General features: G+C 43.9%; 2 protein-coding genes across 7 annotated transcripts in view; one reads left to right on the forward strand and one right to left on the reverse strand.

Moving 5' to 3' along the window:
- The window catches only part of Prr14l (proline rich 14 like), a 69,161-nt gene extending 46,948 nt beyond the window's left edge, over window positions 1-22,213 (reverse strand). For 2 of the 6 annotated variants that reach the window (XM_085836592.1, XM_085836590.1), the window contains exons 1-3: window positions 22,065-22,213; window positions 10,267-10,805; window positions 716-788 (exon numbers count right to left, since the gene is read on the reverse strand). In XM_085836592.1, the coding sequence (XP_085692718.1) occupies window positions 716-788; window positions 10,267-10,755 (562 nt within the window). In that variant the 5' untranslated portion in view covers window positions 10,756-10,805; window positions 22,065-22,213. Of the gene's footprint in view, window positions 1-715; window positions 789-10,266; window positions 10,806-10,920; window positions 11,112-19,851; window positions 19,969-22,064 lie in introns of those variants that run through there. The other 4 variants (XM_085836593.1, XM_029477407.2, XM_085836594.1 and 1 more) reach the window with 4 other exon arrangements.
- LOC110294077 (large ribosomal subunit protein eL37-like) lies at window positions 2,215-4,134 on the forward strand. The gene is made up of 2 exons (XM_085836084.1): window positions 2,215-2,229; window positions 3,841-4,134. The coding sequence occupies exons 1-2, from the start codon at window positions 2,215-2,217 to the stop codon at window positions 4,132-4,134; spliced, it is 309 nt and encodes a 102-aa protein (XP_085692210.1).
- Window positions 22,214-23,051: the final 838 nt, after the last annotated feature.

The following is a 23,051-nucleotide window of genomic DNA, read 5'->3' on the forward strand; positions in this document are numbered from 1 at the left end:
TTTCTCCACTCACCCCTCCCCATCTGGGCAACAACAAACAACAAAACAAAACCCAAGGTGATAAAAAAGACAACAAAGAGAGCTAGGGGGAAGTCGGGGTGGGGGTGGTCCACACCTTTGATCCCAGCACTCCCAAGACAGAGGCAGGGGGATTTCTGAGTCTGAGGCCAGTCTGGTCTACAAAACAAGTTCCAAGACAGCCATAGCTGCACAGAGAAAACCTATCTCAAGCAAACAAGTAAACAAACAGTAACTAAAAAAGAAACACTATTCTCACTAAGAGCGTATTCTGGCAGCCACGCAAAAGAAGACAACTCAACCTTTTCCTCATAAGCCTCAATTTGGGGTCTGGAAACGTGGCTCAGCAATTAAGAGTGCTTTACTGTTCTTGCAATAGGCCCTGTTTGGGTACCCACCACCCACACTGTGACTCACAACTGCCTTTAACTCTAGATCCAATGGCTCTGACATCTTCTCTGGCCTCCACTGGCTCCTGCACATGTGATATACACACACTTAAGCAAGCTCACACATACACATAAACAAGTGAATCATAAAAAAACAAAACCCTTCCCCTGTATAAGTCACATACATGCTTTTATTCCAAGCATTCAGGAGGCAGAGGCAGGTGGATATGAGTTCCAGGTCAGCTAGGACTACATACTGAGACCTTGTCTCAGAAAAAGCAAAAATAAACAACAAAAAAGTAGCATACCTCTGATCTTTTGTGGATCTCCAGGGAGGTCTGCACATACAGGTCTTTTATTGGATTGTCTCAGGAGGAGATCCTGCAGCAAGAAAACCCCACAGTCAATAGAAGATGCAGAGGTAGCTGAGCTCACAAACGCAGTTATTATTTCAGAGCTCAGTGCAACGCCAAGATTTCTGCCAGTAGTCACAGGAATTGAGAACTGAAGAAAAGCTCAAATTTAGGTTAATAAATAAAAAGGCTACTTCTCTGGAGTCTGAACTTGAAGCAGATGCAGACAAAGCTATAGTCGTCCTGCCTCAGCTTCTTGTGAGGTGGGACTGCAGGTGTGTGTCAGCATGCAGCTCCTGTAAATGCCTTCTGAAATCAAGAGTTAGAGGTACAGGAGCACCTGCTACAGTGCCAGCTTAAGCCAGTGCAGGAGAGAAAGTTCTCTGTGCTCAGGCATGCAGCTCACACCACTGTCTACAGCCACTTCTAGTTCCCTTCACAAGAAAATGGGGAGTTAACTTTAAAGAGGGGGGTTGTTGAGAACAAGAACAGGAGAAGGAAGAACTAGCTGGATCTCAAGAAGAGACACTGCTGAAGAATTTTTATCCATCTGCAAATCAATGAGAAATTGGCACGTTAATGACTGAGTTGGTGACTTTTAATGGCAGCCCCGCAGAGGCGGGTAAACCTTCACAAGTTAAGTACCTGGTCTACAGAAGAAGAGCCTGGCCAGCAAGGCCATATAGTCAAACCTTGTCTCCAAAAAAAGAAAAAAAGGCTCCTCAGTTTACTAAACCGAGGCTCAATTTCAGTTTTGAACTTTTGTTCTGCCTTTTCAGTTTTATGTAAGCCACAAATTACTTCAAAATAAAAGTCTTAAAAGGTTTTTTAATTTAAAAATGTGTTGTATATACACACACACATCCATATATATATATATATGGATGCTTTGCCATTTGCCTACATACAATACCCTTGGAGGCCAGAAGAGGGCCACAGCTGCCATGTGGGTGCTGAGACTTGAACTAGGGACCTCTGGAAGAACAACAGCCAGTGCTCATAACCACTGAGCCATCTCTTGAGCCCCAGTTTTCGGTCATGCTTTTAATTAATTTATTTTATGTGTGCCTGGTACCTGGAGAGGTCAGAAGAGGGTGTCAGGTTCCCTAGAGTTACAGATGAATAAACACAGAGTGATGCCACTCAAGCCCAGAACTCCAGCAAGAGCAAGTGTTCTTAACCTCTGAACCAACTCCAGCCTCTCAAAAACAGAACAAAACAAGCAAGGGTAAGAAAGCATGCTCCTGTTGTAGCTCTTAAAGAAGACTCACAGATGGAAGAGCCAGCCTCAGGGCTACTGAGTCTGACAAACATAGTATAGGGCTGAGGCGTAGCTCAATTGGTATGGTGCCTAATGAGTGGACAAAGCCCTGGATTCAATTGCCAACATTCTAATGAAAGAGAAGTTTTATCCTAGATGGATCTCCCATTTTCCTATACCTTTGTATGTAGAGATGAGCAAAAAAATGGTAACTTTTAAAGGAATTTTCCTGTCTCTTGATTCAGAAAGCCTTCAGCTTTAACTGAGGCACCAATTGTGAAGTCACAGGAAACTCTTACATGATTTAGATACAGCCCTGTCTTTGCTTTAGACCCAGCAAACTAGGGGACAATAGTGCCCTGCAGACCCAAGAACAGCCTATCTACATCAATTTCTTCCTTTAAAATACACGTTTCCATTGTGTATACACAGCCCTGAGTGCATGCACAGGTATCTATGAGTACAGCTGGAGGCCAGATGTTGTACAGCTCAGAGCCATCCACCTCTGCCTCCACCCTCATCCTCATCACTTTGTGTGTGATTGTGGGGAGGGCATTGCCTCTGTGCACATGTGGAAGTCAGAGAATAACTTTATGAAATTGGTTCCCTCTTTCCATCTTTACATGGGTCCTTGGGATCAAGCTCAGGTCTTGTAACTTATATAGTGAGCACCTTTATGGTCAGAGTCATCTGAACCAGCCCTCACCTTGTTTCTTGAGAAAGGGTCTCTTGGTGATAGGGATAGGTTAGGCTGGTCAGTGAGAAGTGAGAGTCCAAGGATTCTGCAGATTCCAAGTGTGCCACTGCTCTTGGCTTTCATGTGAGCACAAGGGATCAAGCTTGGGTGCTCATGCTGGCACAGCAAGCAAGCATTTGCCAACAGAGCCATCTCTTCAGCTGCCAAGACTTTTCACTTTTAGGTCATTGAAATTTTATTTACTTCCCTTTACTAGGAGCTGGAGAGAGAGCTTTCTGGTTAAAAACACATGCTGGCTCTTAGAGAGGACCCAAGCTCATTCTCATGACCCACACGGTGGCAACTCCAGTTCCCGGGATCTCGGGCACTCTCTGCTTCTGCAGGCACCTACACATGTGTTACATACAAACAAACATACACATACAATTTTTAAAGTTTAAACAAGTCTTACAGGTAGTTGTGAGCAGGGCAACATAGATGCTAAGAAATAAACCCGTTAGAGCCGCAAGCGAACGTAACCATTGAACCATCTTTCCACCTTAACGGAATCCACAGTACACTTCTGTTAGGCACAGCTGTTGGGGTTAGTACATAGTAATCTAGATGGTATTAAGTTCAACAACCTTTAAATAAATTGACATAAATCATAAAAATTGGGTGTCTTGTGAACATCCCATGAAAATAATGAATTTCTGTAAAACATAGCATGTTTCAAACAACCAACAGCTATCTCCTTACTATGACGTTCCTTTCCTTCAAATCCAGGATGTTCTCCAGAATGTGTATGCTAGGGCTGGAAAACAGTAACTTTTTCTTATGCCTTCAATAAAAGCATTACATTCGGAGCCGGGCGTGGTGGCGCATGCCTTTAATCCCAGCACTAGGGAGGCAGAGGCAGGCGGATTTCTGAGTTCAAGGTCAGCCTGGTCTACAAAGTGAGTTCCAGGACAGCCAGAGCTGTTATACAGAGAAACCCTGTCTCGAAAAACCATAAAAAAAAAAGTATTACATTCAGGAACCAAAACATTTTACAACATATTCAACCCAGGTACATCTACCATTATGGAAGAGAAAAAAAGCAATTAAAAAGAAAATTAATTGGCTCTTTGGCCTCACCGGTAGAAGCAAGATGACGAAGGGACCTTTGGTAAGCATCGAGATAAGACGCACACACTGTGCCACCTCTGTGGCTCCAAGGCCTACCACCTTCAGAAGTCGACCTGTAGCAAATATGGTTACCCTGCTAAGCGCAAGAAAAAGTATAGCTGGAGGACCAAGGCTAAGAGACGGAACAATACTGGGACTGGTCAGATGAGGCACCTAAAGATTGTCTACTGCAGATTCAGACATAGATTCCGTGAGGGAACAACACCTAAACCCAAGAGGGGGGCTGTTGTAGCATCCAGTTCATCTTGAGGATTTCAATCAGTCATAAAATAAATGTTCTGGTTTAAAAAAAAATTAACATTCTACAACCTGGAGTCAGCAACAATCATAAACAACACTGGTAGAGGCAGAGAGGACTTTCAGTGCTTCCTCATCTGTGGGGGAGGCTACCACAGGTTGCATCCATCTTTGTTGTAGTTCTGAAATAAGACCAATCTTTAGTACATCCTCCATAGGAAATCTTACATGTACCATCATGTTCAATTTTCTCCTACAAGAACAGTTCAGAACTGAAAACATCACTTGACAGTTGAGTTTGGCTCCTGTAGCTGATCCTCCCCCTGAACCTTTCTCAGGTACTGTTTCCTTAAGGTTAAAAAATAAAATGCTAGGTGGTAGTGGCGCTCACCTTTTTTTTTTTTTTTTTTTTTTAAAGATTTATTTATTTATTATATTTAAGTACACTGTAGCTGTCCTCAGACACTCCAGAAGAGGGCACCAGATCTCGTTACGGATGGTTGTGAGCCACCATGTGGTTGCTGGGATTTGAACTCTGGACCTCTGGAAGAGTAGTCGGGTGCTCTTACCCACTGAGCCATCTCACCAGCCCGGTGCTCACCTTTAATCCCAGCACTCAGGAGGCAGAGACAAGTAGATCTCAGGATTGGAGGCAGGCCTAAAGGAGGTCCAGGACAGAAACCCGGCCTCTGTTTACTTCTAAACCCAGGTCAAAAGACTGAAGTGATTTAACACATCAGTGCAGACCTAGCCATCAGGTTCTCCCAGCATCCTCAGTTACTACCTGCTTCAGGGTATGGCTGGCCTCTACCCCAACTCTCCAGGCCAGGGCTGGGCTGGACTGACTTCCCCAAGAGGCTCTTCCTTGATATAATCCAGACATTTGGCTACCATCCCCTTTTGTACCTCTGGCCTTCTGGCTGCTGCACCTGGCTCCTTCCCCTCCTCCCACCTCTCCCTACATGACACAGCTCAGTCTAGTCACGTCCACTCTGGACTCTCCCAGATGTGCCTGCCTCTGGCTATGCTCTCTCTTTTATCCACAATAAACTTCCTCCTTCACCATTCCAAGGAGCAGCCACGTCCTTGCACAGGACCTGGGTTTGGGTCCCAGCACCTACCTGGGTGCTCCCAACTATCAATAACTCCAGTTCCAAGATCTGAAGCCCGCTTCAGCCCTCCACAGGCTCCAGGCACACACATGCTGCACATACATTCACACAGGCAAAATATTCATACACATAAAATTAAACAATAAATTCTTAAATTATGTGTGCAGGGTTTAGGGTCGTTCTTAATGGACTTTTCTTCATCTACTACACAAAAAGCACATGCAAATGAAGAAAGCTGAGAGCAGGAGAGGTGATCGTCCTCAGGGAAAGGCACCAACTGGTTGTCCAGTGTACAGGTAATATTATTTCTGGAATATAATATATGTAAGGAATATAAATATCTATGTATTTTTGTATACAGAAACCATGTAAAAATAGGCATCATGGCCGGGCAGTGGTGGCGCACGCCTTTAATCCCAGCACTCGGGAGGCAGAGGCAGGCGGATTTCTGAGTTCGAGGCCAGCCTGGTCTACAAAGTGAGTTCCAGGACAGCCAAGGCTACACAGAGAAACCTTGTCTCGAAAAACCAAAAAAAAAAAAAAAAAAAAAAAAAAAAAAAGAGTATAATGAAGGGCCGGGCATGGTGGTCCATGCCTTTAATCCCAGCACTTGGGAGGCAGAGGCAGTTGGATTTCTGAGTTCGAGGCCAGCCTGGTCTACAAAGTGAGTTCCAGGACAGCCAGGGCTACACAGAGAAACCCTGTCTCGAAAAACCAAAAAAAAAAAAAAAAAAAAAAAAAAAAAAAAAGGCATCATGAATTTGAAGGAGAAAAGAGAGATATATGGAAACGTTTAAAGGGAAGAAAGGGAGGGAGAAATGGAAATAGAGTATAATCTCAAACAAACAAACAACAACAACAAAAATACAGACTGGAGAGATGGCTCAGTGGTTAAGAGTACGGACTGCTCTTCCTGGGTCCTGAGTTCAATTCCCAGCAACCACATGGTGGCTCACAACCACACGCCGACTTACAACAGTCTGTAATGGGATCAGATGCCCTCTTCTGATGTGTCTGATGAGAGCAACAGTGTATTTGCATACTTAAAATAAATAAATATTTAAAATAAATAAATACAAATACATAATTTAAAAAGTTCTTTCTCTTCCAATAATAAAATATTCCTCATCAAACAAAATTAATAGTTACAAGATTTTACCCGGGCTGGAGAGATGGCTCAGAGGTTAAAAGCACCGTCTGCTCTTCCAGAGGTCCTGAGTTCAATTCTGAGCAACCACATGGTGGCTCGCAACCATCTGTAGTGAGGTCTGGTGCCCTCTCCTGGCTTCCAGGCAAAAATGCAAGCAGAACATTGTATACATAATAAATAAATAAATAAATAAATAAATAAATAAATCTTTATTTAAAAAAAAAGATTTTTACACAACTATAAACAAGAATTACTTTTTGCTGGTTTGCATTTAAGTGTTTTTTAAAAAAAAAAAAAACAGATTTATTCATTTATTTGTTAAGTATATGAGTACATTGCCGCTGTCTTCAGACACACCAGAAGAGGGCACTGAATCCCATTACGGATGGTTGTGAGCCACCATGTGGTTGCTGGGAATTGAACTCAGGACCTCGGGCAGAGCAGTCAGTGCTCTGCTGAGTCATCTCTCCAGCTCCCATTTAAGTGTTTTTAATGTATGTTTTCATATTTGTCCTGACACAGTGTCATCTACCCAGGCAACATGGCTTTGCTCTGTAGCTGAAGCTCATCTTGAACTCCTGAATCATTCCTCTACCTAGCGCAGTGCTGTGATTATAGGCACGTATTACGCCCAATATTTATATTAAACCCAATATAAATCATTTAACTTCTAAAGGGTTGAAAGATATATCTCATGATTGAAGTATATAAGTTGTTAACTTTTTAATTGAGTGTTAGGATTTCAGATATATACTGCCATTCCCAGCTGGGTTTTGTTTCTTAATTCATCAATTCGAGAATTCTCTATGAGCCGGTGGTAATGGTGGTGCATGCCTTTGATCCCAGCACTTGGGAGGAAGAGGCAAGTAGATCTCTGAGCTTGAAGCTAGTCTGCAAATTAAGTTCCAGTACAGCCAGGGCTACCACAGAGAAGGCCTATCTCAAAACAACAACAAAAACCCCAAAGAAAGAAAAAGAAAAAGATTCTCTATGTATGGTGACCCATGCCTTTAATCCCAGCATCAGGAGACAGAGGCAGAAAAGGATGAATCTCTTGAGTTTGAGGCCAGACTGGTCCACATATAGAGAGGCCCTGTCTCAAAAACAAAAAAAAAAAAATAAACAAAGTATTTTCTTTGCATAAGGTAAGATATTACTCTATAAATTATATGTATAAATATATTTTCTTAATTTGTTTGGTGTCTTGCTTTTCTTTCCTTCTTAATTTGTCAGAGACTTGCTATATAGCTCTTACTCACCTGATATTCACTATGTAGCTCAGGCTGGCCTTGAACAAATGGCAATCTTCCTCCTTCAACCTTTCAAATAATGGATGACCACCATGCCTAGCATCAGCTGTCTTTTGACTATGTGGTTGTCTGTTAGATTAGTAAGGGTTCTTATTTTAAGGTTGTCTGACTTTATAAACCCGAATGCTGTGCAAATGGCATGTCCCCTTGTCTGAGAAGCCTGCAGTGTTCACAAGCTTTGTGACTTGAGAAGGACTAGGAACTACTGCTACCCCATGCTGTCCATTGAGAGTCTAATTGTGTCCAGTAGGCTCACTTCTGTTGGACAGCCATCCAAATGCTTAACAGTTCTATTAATCAGATGAAGAACCACCTGCCTTTTCATTGCAGCAATTCTATAGATCCTATTCTATGTTTTGTTTACTGTGATGCTAAGGATCACCCCAGGGAGGTCTACATGCTCTACCACGGAGCCCATTGTCAGACCTAACTGACCTGCTAACACTGTAGGTGTCTCTTGTTTTGCATGTTGTTTTTGCAGCATTACAAGCTGCAAATGCACCTTCTGCATGCATACCTCCTACAAGCGAGCTGAATCTCTAACCTAAAACTGTTTTCTTGAAGTACTTCTCTTGGGATAAAGTTCAAAGTCAACCTTGGCTACATGAAGAACTAAAGGACCAGCCTGGGCTACAAGAAACAACTTGTTCAACAAACAAACAGACAAACCAAGAAGCTGGAAGACACAGAAGAAAATGATGAAATAGTACATAAATTAAGAGATGGATGAAGGATGTAGTGGTTTGAATGAGAATGCCCTCAATGAATGCTTGCTTGTGCCCTAGCTGGTAGAATATTTGGAAAGGCTTGGGAGGTGTGACCCTGTTGGAGATGCATCACTATAGGGTAGACTCTGAGGTTTCAAAAGGCCACACAATTCCCAGTTACATCTCTGCCTCTTGCTTGTGGATCAGAAGTTCTTAGCAACTGCTCTAGCACCAGGCCTGCCTGCCTGCCTCTTGCCATGTTCCCCATCACCATACCATGTTCATGGACTCACCCTACGAAACTGTACCCATCCCCCAGATAAATGCTTTCTTTTAAAGTTGCGTTGGTCAAAGCATTTCTTCACAGCAGTAGTAGACTAAGGCAAAGGAATATTTAAATCAATAACATGGGACATTCTAATACTCTGAATAACAATGAGGATCCAACCTCTCCCGAAGGAGCTAATCTGCAAGAATCTACAAATTCAGCTAAGTACGTTTTCTCCCATCCTTCAATTAATATGATTACAAAAATGTTGAACTCTTTAATTTTTAAAATTTTTAGGTGTAGATGGGTGTGTTGGTACATATCTTTAACACTAGCACTTGAGATGCAGAAGCAAGTGGATCTCTGTGAGTTCAAAGCCAGCTTGGACTAGAGTGTTTCAGGCCAGCCAAGGCTACATAGTAAGAACCTGTCTCAAAAAACAAAAAAAAAAAAAAAAAATGTGTATATGTAAGTGGTACTCAAGGAAGCCAGAAGACAGCACAGGACCTCCTAGAACTAGAATTACAAAGGTTATGAAATTTTCCATGTGGTTACAAAGTCAGGCATGGAAGTGCAACCCTGTAGTGCCAATACTCAAGAAGCTGGAGGATTATCTTGCATTAAAGGCCAGTCTGAGCTACATAAAGACCTTGTTTCAAACTGAAACAGAACAAACTAAAACTAAAAAGGAACTGGTTTTCTGACTCGTTCTTCAGTCTGTTATGAAGATTACCTCTGATGTCCTAAAAGATAAACATTATCTGGGTATACAGCACAGTTGCAGATGGCTTGCCTACTACACAAGACCTGGGTCTGATTCCCAGCACTGTGGAGGAAAAAATAAAGTTTCTTGGCCTGAAAAGCTTCTGAAAAATCCACCTGATGAAGCCACTACATGTAGCATTAGCCTGCCCAAATGTTTCTCCTGGACATCTCTTTTTTTTGTTTGTTTTTTCTAGACAGGGTTTCTCTGTATAGCCCTGGCTGTCCTGGAACTCACTTTGTAGATCAGGCTGCCTCCAACTCAGAAATCCGCCTGCCTCTGTCTCCCAAGTGCTGGGATTAAAGGCATGCGCCACCGCTGCCCGGCCTCTGGGACATTTCAAAGGTGTGTGTCTGTGTGAGTGTGCACATGTGTGCACTGTGCTGATGGCGATGGTGGAAGTCAGGTGCAGTCTTCAATAGCTTGTTACCATATTTTTTGACTAGGGTCTCCCAATGAACCTGGAGCTCATAGATTTGGCTCAGCTGGCTAGCCAATGAACTCCAGGGATCCGCCCCTCTGTGCTACTAAGGTGCTGCTGTGCCTGGCTTGTTATGTGGGTATCTGATTTTTAATTAAGCCATCTCCCCGGGCCTGATACATAACTTTCTATTAGCATGTGTAGAAATACCACCTTGTTTTTAGAGAAATTCATACAATAGTGAGAGCACAGCAGTGACTTATATCAAAAACATCAAAATCATTATTTTTGACAATGTTTCAAGACTTAAGTCATATGCTACCTGTCCACAGCATCTGTGATTTACATTAGAGGCATTGCTCTGCAGTGCTATCACTCAGTCAACTTATCCAAATCAAGATCTCACTTCTTACCTGACAGGGGCAGATCTTTTCTTTAGTAGCTGTGGAATGTTGGCACGGGTCTTCCTTTGCTCCCTCACATGGGTCTCTGAAAACTTGTGCCTGGTCTCCTTGATCTCTGAAGACCTTTGGCTCCATGCTCTTGGGTCTCTCTTCCCTATCCAAGATCTCATAAGCCACAGGATCTCTTGTAGGATCCACTAGTCCGCACCACCCATTCTTGCCCCGACAATCCAAGGTCTCAGAGCTTTCTTCTCGACAACCTTCTGCATGAGTCCTCTGCAACCCCAGGGGTGAGGCCCTGCCATGACTTAGAGGAGAGCCATGACTTAGAGGAGAGCATGAGGCTCCAGGCTTTACATCTGCAATCTTACTTGGCTCCTGCTCAGCATGAAGCTCTTTGGAGACACTTACTGAGAGTTCCGAGTACAATTCCTGTACCACAGCAGACATGGAGGAATCAAGTGGAACTGGCTGGGTCTCTACTCCAGATGACAGCATTAGGGCAGATGGAGATTATGGAGTCAAGTCTTTTGCATCAATGGTTTACCCTGACACAAATCAAAGGAAGGGATATAAGTTTAAAACCTTGACGTGGTAAAAGAAAACCATTTCCATTCACATCGATTAAAATATGGAAAATAGCTGGGCACGGTGGCACCATACCTTTAATACTAGCACCCGGTAGGCAGAGGCAGGTGGATCTTTGTGGTCTACAGAGCCAGTCTTATCTACAAAGCAAGTCCAGGACAGCCAGGGCTATAGAGAGAAACCCTGTCTTAAAATACATTAAAAAAAAAAAAATTATGAACAACATATTCAACTTCAAATGTCAGCATTATTGGACACCAAATGTATACTATATTGGTAGAAAAATACATCTCTTAATCTTCACTAGGTATGTCACTGATCTTAGTTACAATACTGTCTTGTGAACAGTCTCATTAAATGTTAAGCAAGGAATGTGGCTCAGTGGCAGTGCATTTACTCAGGGGATATAAACCCTGAGTTCAATCTCCAACACCGCCACAATACCACTGGTATTGTGGCTCATAGCTGTGATCCTATTATTCAGGAGGCTGAGGCAAGATTGACACAAATTCAAGAGGAGCCTCAGCTACATAGTGAGTTCAAGGTTATCCTTGCTAAGACTGAGCTCCAACTCAAGAAAACGGGAAAAGGAGGCCAGCAAAATGCCTAGGTGGTTATAGGTGGATTTGCTGCCCCTGCAGAGGACACGAATTTGGCTCCCACATTAAGTCTGCACCCAAGTTGCATAGTTCCAAACCTCCTATACCTCATGCTCCAGGGGATCTACGCCTATAACATCTGTAGGAGGCTATAGTCATCTGCATAGATACTCATCAATACACAGTACTTAACTGCCAGGCCTAGGGGCACATGTCTTTAACCCCACTACTCAGGAGGCAGAGGCAGGCAGATCTCTGAATTTGAGATCAGCCTGGTCTTTGTAGTGATTTCCAGGCTAGAAAAAGGCTCCACAGAGAGATCTTATCTCAAAAAAATGAGAAATCCTCTCTCTTTCTTTCTCCTCGCTCTCTCGCCCCCCCCCCTTCTCTCTCTGCCACTTCTTTGTCTCTCCCTTCCAATAAAACCTCTTCCAGTTGGAACTGAAAAAAAAATTGATAAGACCCGGACATGCATCCAAAAACAGACCTGACATCAACTAGAAAATCAAGGTGCTTTTTCTACCTGGTTTCAAGACATGGCCCTTAAACACCCGTTCACTGCTATATCCCAGAGGAGGTACTTGACGTGGAATAGTTTCTCAGTTTTGTTGGTGTTTTTGTTTTTTTTGTTTTTTTTGTTTTTGTTTTTTCAAGACAGGGTTTCTCTGTATAGCCCTGGCTGTCCTGGAACTCACTTTGTAGACCAGGCTGGTCTCGAACTCAGAAATCCGCCTGCCTCTGCCTCCCGAGTGCTGGGATTAAAGGCGTGCGCCACCACCGCCCGGCTTTTAACTTTTTTTTTTTTTTGGTGTTTTTTAAATATATGTATTTGTGTGTGCATGTGGAGGGCGCAGGACAATTTTCAGTGTCATTCTCAGGAACGCTATCTGCCTCCTTTGAGACAGAGTCTCGCATTAGTCTAAAGCTCATTAATAAGGCTAGACAGGAAGAGGAAGCCAGCAAAGTCCAAGGATCTTAATCTCTGCCTGTCCTGTGCAGGGATGGCACCAGCCTCGTTTTTGTTTTCTCACTTGAGACAGGGTGTATGTAGCTCTGGCTGTCCTGAAACACACTACGTAGAGCAGGCTGGACTCGACTCTGCCTCCCAAGTGCTGGGACTAAAAGCATGTGCAGCCACTACCCAGCAGTATATAGACATTTTTAATACATTTACCTTTCTTCTCTTGAAGGAAGATCGTGGAAAATGCAACTCCATGACTTTACATACTTGAGCTCTGCCTACCCAGACAAGCACAAGTTCCAAACTAGTCCAGCTCCTTTGACTGCTTCTTGAGATTCTCCAAGAGTTTTTATGGGCAACATGTGTTCAATTCACCGAACAACCCCATGAACTAAGCAGAACCACTATCACTCCCATTATAGAGCTTAATACCACACCTGAAGAGGTCGAAAGTGGCAAGTCTAATATAAGATGCTACAGAAGACCCAAGCTCTCCAGAGGGTACCACTGTGTTGGTAGTTAAATTCTTCGTCCTGAATGAACAGGCTACTTGCTGAAATATTCCATCTAAGTATTCTGTAGTACTAGAGGATGAAGCTCATTGCTAGAGTGCCTGCCTAGCATGCATGATGCCTACAGTTCACTGCCGAGGGGGCACACAATACACATAATGATTCTTTTTTTTTTTTTAAAGGTTTATTTATTTATTATATGTAAGTACACTGTAGCTGTCCTTAGATACTCCAGAAGAGGGAATCAGATTTTGTTACGGATGGTTGTGAGCCACCATGTGGTTGCTGGGATTTGAACTCGGGACCTTTGGAAGAGCAGTCGGCGCTCTTAACCACTGAGCCATCTCGCCAGCCCCCACATAATGATTCTTAAAGCTTCTCCTACCCTAAACAAGAGAAGAGAAATATTTTTGTTTGGTTATTCGTTTTGCCTGAGGCAGGGTTTCTCTGAGCAGTCTTGGCTGTCCTGGAACTCACTTGTAGACCAGGCTGCCCTCAAATTCAGAGATCCACATGCCTCTGCCTCCCGAGTGCTGGATTAAAGGCACCATTATCACAGGCTGAGAAGAGAAATTTTTAAAGAAACTGTCTCCAATTTAAAGTCTAGAAACTATAGATATCAGAGTGCTACCAAGCTCAATAGCCTGGGCTGCTCCAAAACTAGAGGTCCTACATTAGCTGAGTTTGCAGATATGAGCTACCATACCTGCTTTAAGCTAAACATTTTTTAATGAAAAGTTAAAAGGCAGGCTGGTGAGATGGCTCAGCAGTTAAGAACACTGACTGCTCTTCCGAAGGTCCTGAGTTCAATTCCCAGCAACCACATGGTGGCTTACAACCACCCGTAATGAGAGTCTGAAGTCAGCTACAGTGTATTTATGTGTAATAATAAATCTTTAAAAACAGAAGTCCTAAATTCAATTCCCAACTCATGAAGGCTCACAACCATCTGTACAGGTACAGTGTACTCATATACATTCAATAAACAAACAAACAAACAAATAAATAATAAAAAGAGAAAACAGAAAAGTTAAAAGTCAGTGGTGCCTCATACCTTTAATCCCAGCACTTGGGAGGCAGAGGCAGGTGAATCTCCAAGACTGACTGCCAGCCTGGTCTACAGAGAGAATTACAGGACAGCAAGGGTCACAGAGCAAAACCTTGTCTTGAAAAACAAAAACAGGGCTGGTGAGATGGCTCAGTGGGTAAGAGCACCCGACTGCTCTTCCGAAGGTCCAGAGTTCAAATCCCAGCAACCACATGGTGGCTCACAACCATCTGTAACGAGACCACATGGTGGCTCACAACCATCCGTAATGAGATCTGGTACCCTTTTCTGGAGTGTCTGAAGACGGCTACAGTGTACTTACATACAATAAATAAATCTTTGAAAAAAAAAAAAAAAAAAGAAAAACAAAAAGGATTTCAAAATCTTTGGGCCAGGGTACTGGCGCTATGGTTCAACAGTTCAGAGAACTTGCTGCTCTCCCAGAGGACCTGGGTTCAGGTCCCAGCACCTGCAGAGCTGCTCACATCCAGAACACCAGGCCCAAGAGACACAACACTCTCTTCTGGATTTCACTGGCACTGAACACACGTGGTACAAGGCATAAAGCAGGCAAAACACTTATAGACATAAGAGCTAAATACTTAAGTAAATGTAAAGACAAAGTTTAAGAACTATTTACTTTTTAATTGGTGTGATGGCACACACCTTTAGCCTCAATACTTGGAAGGCAGAACCCTACATATGCAGACCAGCCTGGTCTAACAGCAGATTCTAGATCAGTCAGAGCTCTATAGCGTGACCCTGTCTCACAAACAAAAACAAAATTGCCTACCTAAATTGAGGGCTGAAGAGATGGCTCTGGTTATGAGCACATGCTGCTCTTGCAGAGGACCTGGATTCCAGCACCTCCATCAGATAGCTCCTACCCATCTATAATCCAACTCCAAGATATCTGACACCCTCTGGCCTCTGAGGGTATGCATTAACTTGGGCAGGCAGGCAGGCATGCAAGCAGTCAGCACACAGGCATATATACCAACTCTTAAGAAAGGAATAAGAGGGCTGGTGAGATGGCTCAGTGGGTAAGAGCACCCGACTGCTCTTCCGAAGGTCCAGAGTTCAAATCCCAGCAACCACATGGTGGCTTACAACCATCCATAACGAGATCTGGCGCCCTCTTCTGGAGTGTCTGAAGACAGCTACAGTGTACTTACATATAATAAATAAATAAATCTTTAAAAAAAAAAAAAAAAAAAAAAAAGAAAGAAAGGAATAAGAGACGTTAGAGAGATGGCTGAGCGGTTAAAAACACTGACTGTGCTTCCAAAGGTCCTGAGTTCAAATCCCAGCAACCACATGGTGGCTCACAACCATCTGTAATGAGATCTGATGCCCTCTTCTGGTGTGTCTGAGACAGCTACAGTGTACTTACATATAATAAATCAATCTTGGGTCTGGAGCAAGTGGGGCAGAGTGAGCAGAGGTCGGTCCTGAGTTCAATTCCCAGCAACCACATGATGGCTCACAACCATCTGTAGAACTACAGTGTACTCATATACATAAAATAAATGAATAAATCTTAAAAAAAAAAAGGAATAAGAACTGCCTAAATTGTTAAACTCATAGTAGTAGTTCTAGCACTTAGGAAGCTGAAGCTAAGAGAACCTAGGATTCAAGACCAGCCTGGGCTAGTTAGAAAGACCTGATTTCAAAAACCATACAATGAAAGGAAAGAGAAAGAGGAAGAAGAGGAAGAGGAAAAGGGAGAGATCCACTGGAACTCATGGCAAAAGCAGAGATTCTCCACTTAGAAATAGTACTGAGGGGGCTGGAGCAATGGGTCAGCACTTCAGAGCACTTACTGCTCTTGCAGAGTACCTGGGTACAGTTCCCAGCACTAATGCGGTGGCCAACAACCACATATAATTCTAGTTTCAAGAGATTTGAGGCTGTCTTCAGGCCTCTACAGTCACCTTCATACAAATAGTACTCATACATACACTATGCACATACATAAAATATAAAAAACTAAAAATAAGGCCGGGCATGGTGTCGCATGCCTTTAATCCCAGCACTTGGGAGGCAGAGGCAGGCAGATTTCTGAGTTCGAGGCCAGCCTGGTCTACAAAGTGAGTTGCAGGACAGGCCGGTCTACACAGAGAAACCCTGTCTCGAAAAAACCAAAAAAAAAAACTAAAAATAAGTATCTTTAAATAAGACAGTGTTGAGAGGCAGGCACTGGTGGCAGATGCCTTTAATCCCAGCACCTGGGAGGCAGGGGCAGGTGGATTTCTGAGTTAGAGGCCAGCCTGGTCTACAGAGTGAGTTCCAGGACAGCCAGGGCTACACAGAGAAACCCTGTCTCGAAAACAAACAAACAAACAAACAAACACTTCCTTTCTTCTCTAGCTACTAGCTATTTCTGAAGCACTTCAGATTTTAGGCCATTTGTCTATGAATGTGGGCATTAACAGAAAATAATTGTAATTGGTATTTGATGGCAAAAAGGAGGAAATACTCAGATTTAACTTGGTTTGGATTCCTTTTCCTAGTTTCTACAATGCATACAAAGTGCAGGAAAAGATACTAGATGGCCAAGTAAACTGCTCACTTTTGAAGACTGTTGACCTCAACTCAATCCTAGAGACTTACAAGTGAAGGAGAAGACCAACCACCAAAAGTTGCCCCAACTTTTGTGTGCCCCACAACTGTGAACACAGGCTCACATTCACATACATCATATGTACACACAAATATCGCTGAAAGATCCTGTAAAACACAAGTTTATCTCCCTGTGGGAAGGTGCACACCTTTAACTGCAGCACCTGAGCAAGCAGGACTGTGAACTTATGACCAACCTGGGGTACACAGGGTCTTTAAACAAAACCCAGTTTATGGAAACACACAGACTTCTTGGGTCTTGGCCACCTTCCTCCCCTTTCTCCCCTGCCCACCAGAGGAACTTGGGTGTTCTCAAAAGCTAATCTATAAGTCTCTTCCTAAATTTTATTTCCTCCATGATGTCACCTTTCCTTGAAGCCTCTCTGCTGAGTAAAACCCAAATTTGTTCCCTTTCGTTGGGGCAGTAGCTCGGTAAAAAGTGCATGCCTAACATGAAAGATCCACAACTCTACAGTTCATAGAGCATTTGTCTTCTACAGGACCAGAGTTAGGTTCCCAGCAACCACATCAAGAACATAGTCTCCTATAACTCCAGGAGTTATAGGATCCAATTCCTCTTCTGGCCTCAGACACACACACACTCACACACACACAAGCAGAGGCAGGCTGATGAGGAGTTAAGATAACTCCTAAGATTGCACGGAGAGTTCTAGACCAGCCTGGGTTATATGAGAACTAGCCTTAAAATCCCCCCCAAAGAAGCATGCATTAACAGTGTTGCCTGGCTGATAAGCTCAACAATAACTCATCTGAATACTGTTCTTTAGTGATTATGGTGTCTCAGCTGTTATTTCAGTGGAAAGCACTAGTTTCAAAGATAAAAGGCCCAGCATTTGAACACCAGCCAAACAAAAACCAAGCAAACAAGCTAACAGGGCTGATGAGATGGCTCAGTGATTAAGAGCACTGAGTGCTCCTCCGGAGGTCCCGAGTTCAAATCCCAGCAACCACACGGAGTGGCTCACAACCATCTGTAATGAGATCCAGATTAATGAGCCTTCTTCTGGTGTGTCTGAAAACCACTGCCCGGCTATCAACGGTTTTAAATTAGATTCTTAATAACTGTGTAGTAAAAAGAAAGAACATGGGGCAGTAGTGGCACATGCCTTTAATCCCAGCACTCGGGAGGCAGAGGCAGGGGGATTTCTGAGTTTGAGGCCAGCCTGGTCTGCAGAGTGAGTTCCAGGACAGCTATACAGAGAAACCCTTTCTTGGGGGGGAAAAAAAAAAAACACAGAGAGAGAGAGAAAGAGAGAGAACAAACAAGTAACATGTTTATAAAATTCAACTTAAACCTTCTCAATACTTATAACCAAGCTACTGGAGAAGAATATCAAGTCATTATGTAGCTTACGTTTTGAGGAAAAATTAACCCATTAAGAATGAGTCTTACCTGGCTGGAGAGGTGGCTAGTCCCGAGGATCTGGGTTCCATTACCAGCACCCACACGGAGGCTCACAACGGAACATAACTCCTGTCCCGGGTTATCTGATGCCCTCTCTGGCCTCTCCAGGTACCAGGCACACATATGGTACACAGACATATATGCAAGTGAAACATTCAAATACATAAAATAAAATATAAAGCCAGGCTGTGGTTGCACACATCTCCTGAATGTCCCAGCACTCAGGAGACAGACAGATGGATCTCTGTAACTTCAAGGCCAGCTTAGTGTACAGAGTTAAGTTCCAAAACAACCACGGCTACATAGAGAAACCCCGTCTCAAAAAAACAAAAAAATAAAATTTAAAAATCAACCTTAAAGCCGGGCGTGGTGGCGCACGCCTTTAATCCCAGCACTCGGGAGGCAGAGGCAGGCGGATTTCTGAGTTCGAGGCCAGCCTGGTCTACAAAGTGAGTTCCAGGACAGCCAGGACTATACAGAGAAACCCTGTCTCGAAAAAAACAAAAAAAAAAACAAAAAAACAAAAAAATCAACCTTAAATCATTCTTGCCATGTGTACAAATATGTATTATATTATTTTGGGAATGGATTTATTTCAGATGTTATAAAATGAGTGATATTTGTACAAAATATGAAGTAAAATTATTCTACTAAAAAATGATGTTCATAAAACAAGCCTGCCACCCCAATACCAGGGAAACACAAATTTCTAGGCCAGTTGGGGCTACACAGTCAAATAACAGGCTATACAGGGAGACCCTGTCTCCAAACCAAGTTTGTTTAAAATAAAACAAAACGGGCTGGTGAGATGGCTCAGTGGGTAAGAGCACCCGACTGCTCTTCCAAAGGTCCAGAGTTCAACTCCCAGCAACCACATGGTGGCTCACAACCATCCGTAACGAGATCTGGCGCCCTCTTCTGGAGTGTCTGAAGACAGCTACAGTGTACTTACATATAATAAATAAATAAATCTTTAAAAAAAACAAAACAAAACAAAACAAAACAAAACAAAAGGGAGGGTAAAGAAAAGAAGGAGGAAGAGATAATATTTTTGAGCTGAGACTAAACTGGCCTCTCACCTGTGTCAAGTGCAAAGCTCTATAGGGAGTAGTTCAACCTTCTGGTGTCCAAGGCGAGAGCCGGTGTCCCTCCCTACTCTGACTCCACTCACTAGCTGCAGGGTCTGGAATGTCTTCAGTTCAAATGAACTTTCCTGGGCCTATTCTTTTCAAGCAAAATGACCAAGCTAAAGTAATCCCGAGAAACCCCCAGGATGGAAAGGACAACCTCCCTCTTTTCCTCTCTGCTTCAGTATTTAGTACAGACAGGTGTCAACCAGGGTACAGGGCTCAAGCTAACTCAAGCTAATGCCTTCCTTCAATAGGTGCTCAGGGGCATTTACGGCAATTTAGGAATACTATAGACACAAAGGTTTTCTTCAGCGTGTCTTTGGGTAATTGAACTCCTACCCTACCAAAAAATCAAAAACCTGACTAAAGCCAGTAAAGGTGGACCATCGCAACCCCCCACGACGTTAGAATGAATGTATTTTACCATGCTGCCCCAAATCTCACAATGCCAGCATGTCTCATCATTCAGCGTTTCCACAAAACAATAGTTTTGGAAGCAAAACTTGACAGCAGTAAAGCAAGAAGAAAAAAGAAAAAAGGGAAAAACAAACAAAGAAAGCAGATCAGAAAAACTCCATGCCCCAATAATCCCTCCTCTAGAACTGGAATGTACAGACCCTGTTAACAACAGTGAGCACTGCCATGCTTGTGTCAAGAAACAAGACTCACAAGAATGATCACGCCCTGAGTTCACAGCACTCCTCTCACCTTGAGAAAAGGGCTTTCTTTTCCAAAGATTCAGATTCTGCAGCCAGCCCCTCCATAAGGGACATTCAGACACTGTATCCAATTCTTCCATGAGGGAATTTGGAGAAGAGGCCTCTTCTTGAGGGACAGAAAAAGAAGAATCTTTTACCAGGCCCTCCCTAGACCACGAGTGGTGGCTCACACCAGTGATTCCAACACTCAGGAAGAGGCCAAGGCAAGAAGGCTGTGGAGGACAGACTGATACACAGTGAGTGTTAGGCCAGCTAGGGCTACATAGCTAGATCCTGTCTCAAAGGAAAAACAAACCACTAATAAAGATCTCAACACAAACTGAAAGCATGACCAGGAAGAATATCATCACACGGGACCCAGCTCTTAGATGTGAAGTGTGTGTGCAGGGACTCTCTTAAGGCATCAAGGCTGTTTTCCTTTCCCTTTTTATTAACATGCAGAAAAAGCAATCCATCTCTCAACAGAGGCTTAAACTGAAAACGCTCTTGACGTCTACTGACAAAAGACACCACCTATGAAAGACTTTCATGTATTTATCCAAGGGGGAGGGGTAGGAAGCCATCTACAATGCTTTACATACTGGAAAAGGACTTCGGGAGAGCTGGAGGCTGAAGAGGATGTATAGATAAGGGGAAGTTTGTTTTTTTTGTTGTTGTTGTTTTTTTTTTGCCAACAAAAGCAACTGAAGAGAGAGAAGATCTAGACAGATTTGCTGGACAAAGAACTCTGGCTTCTGGCACCACGTTTCCTTCCCTAAGACTCTTAATGAAGAGATGGAGGCAGGAAGATCAGAGGCTTGGCTACATAGCAAATTTGAAGCTAGCACAGCCTATATGAGAGCTTGTCTCAAAACAAAACAAAAAGTGGCACATGGTGGTGCATGCCTGAACTAGTAGTGTCCTATAAGGTGAGAAAAGATTGTGGCAGAGGCAGGCAGATTTCTGAGTTCGAGGCCAGCCTGGTCTACAAAGTGAGTTCCAGAACAGCCAGGGCTACACAGAGAAACCCTGTCTCGAAAAACAAAAACAACAACAACAACAAAAATATTATGGGGGGGGGGGGGAGACACGGGGACTAGAGGCTAGCCTGTGCTACCTACCGAGTTTGAGCCTGAGCTATAAAAAAAAAAAAAAAAAATCCCTCATATCAAAATAAACAGATAAAGTGCTAACATGTTTCCAAAACTTACTATTTTTTTTTCCTGATTTTCACCAAGGCTCTCTGTTAACTTAGGGAGTACAGCAAGATCCAAAGTGAGAGGAAGAATCCTTTATCTTAGGAGTAGGGAAAGCCTTTCTGGTGGAAAAAGGGGGTTGAAATTTGTGATGGAGGATACATTCATGCCAATAACAGCTTCTCTGAGGACATGACTTTTCTTTCTTAACATATCAATGCTAACAACTGACCAAACGTTCACTGTGCACCAAGCATTTTCCACAAAAGTTCCCTTGAGCCCTCATGACAATTCAGAGGAAAAAAGTACCCAGGTTAAGGATGGGCTGCAACTGACAGGGGGATGAGGCAAGGTCATGAAGATGTTAAGTGGGAGATACAAACTTGCAAATATCACACTCCAAAAGAGGAGGAGCAGCTCAATGAATACTAAGAGACCTAATAAAAACACAAAAACCAAAGCTCCCTTGGTGGACATGACTGGGGTAAGGGGAGAAAAGCTGACTTACGATATCATAAATTCAGGGCCTCCCTCTATCTTGGGGTGAAAGTGAAAAATAAAGGATCGACAGATCTGTTTCTTGCAGATAGGATACCTCTGTCACTTTTGGGAAAGTTGAGAACCTCCTTGACTTGGAAGACGCTGACCAAAGTGGGGGTCGCTCCTTTGAATAAAGAATTCCCCTTGGCACCATAAGCGGGTCTCCCTTCGCTGACAAATCGACCAGAGCCGAGGAAAGGCGTATACCAACAAGGGGCGTCGTCCTCTCCAAGGAGAGAAGTTGGGGGTCCCCTGCAGATGAAGGTTGAATGGGAGCCTCCTTCCCCTGGAACCAGGACTCTGAGAAGCGGTTTTCTCCCAGGGACGTAGAGCCTGCTCTCCTGGATGTCTGTGGGTGTTTGTCACTTACAGCACTGCTTCGGTGCCTTTCGGCTCCCTGAAAGGCTGGGGGGGCCCGGACCCCCTTTAGTCAGCACCGTCCGGCGGAGGACCCCCAGGCGGTCGTGGGACTGCCCAGGCCTCTTACCATGTGGCCTCCTCCGCGGCCCGTGCTCATCCCGCCACTTTGGCGTCGGCTGCCTCCGTCCCCGCTGTCCCCGCCGCCGCCAACTCTACCAGATCTTCGGGAGCCAAGGCCCGAGGGCGCTCCAGCTTCCACCGCTTCCACAGAGCCCTCCCCCCCCCACCTACCGCACTTCCTCATCCGGGGCCAAAGCCAGCCATGCGGACGGGTCTCTGGATCCCGCCCCCGCACGGCGCGCGCGCAATCCCGAGGGCGGCTCTTCCCGGCTGGTACCTCCACCCTCCGCTAGTTCCAGACACGCTCAGCCCCGCCCCCACCGCGTTGACTCTTAAAGAGAAACACACCCTTTGGCCCAGTTCCTGTCTCCGCCTGTTACCAGTGCTATGGACCGTTTCTCTGAGGTGGACAGATGCCACTCTAGGGCCCTGTGTGCTTCCATCCTGGCAGATTGTGGGACCTTTTAATAACTGTAATCAAAGGTTTAGGTCACACCATCCTCCTATTGCTTCTAATCACACTGAAATTCAATAGATAACCCAGGAAAGTATTTGGTTACACTTTGATTTTGTTTCCATTGCCTCTCTAGCATTGAAGGTACTGCATTTTATCTCTGTGTTGCCTGTTTCTTTACATCCTTGTCTGTTTTCTTTAGGACTCTATATTCATAGCACCTAAGGAAGTGTCTGGAAGAAATTACAATGGACCTGGCATTCCTTTAATCCCAGCACTTGGGAGGCAGAGGCAGGTGGATTTCTGAGTTCAAGGCCAGCCTGGTCTACAAAGTGAGTTCCAGGACAGCCAGGGCTACACAGAGAAACCCTGTCTCAAAAAGAAGGGGAGGGAGGGAGGGAGAGGGGGAGGAGGAGGGAGGGAGGGAGGGAGGGAATAGAAAAAGGGTTAGGGAGAGGATTACTTATGTCCATAGAATATAATCAATTTTCCCCAAATCACACAGACATGATTTAGAAATAAACACCTGTAGTTTCCTGA

Source organism: Mus caroli, unplaced genomic scaffold (assembly GCF_978045245.1).
Source record: "Mus caroli unplaced genomic scaffold, Mus_caroli_1 scaffold_4, whole genome shotgun sequence".
NCBI classification, from domain to species: domain Eukaryota; kingdom Metazoa; phylum Chordata; class Mammalia; order Rodentia; family Muridae; genus Mus; species Mus caroli.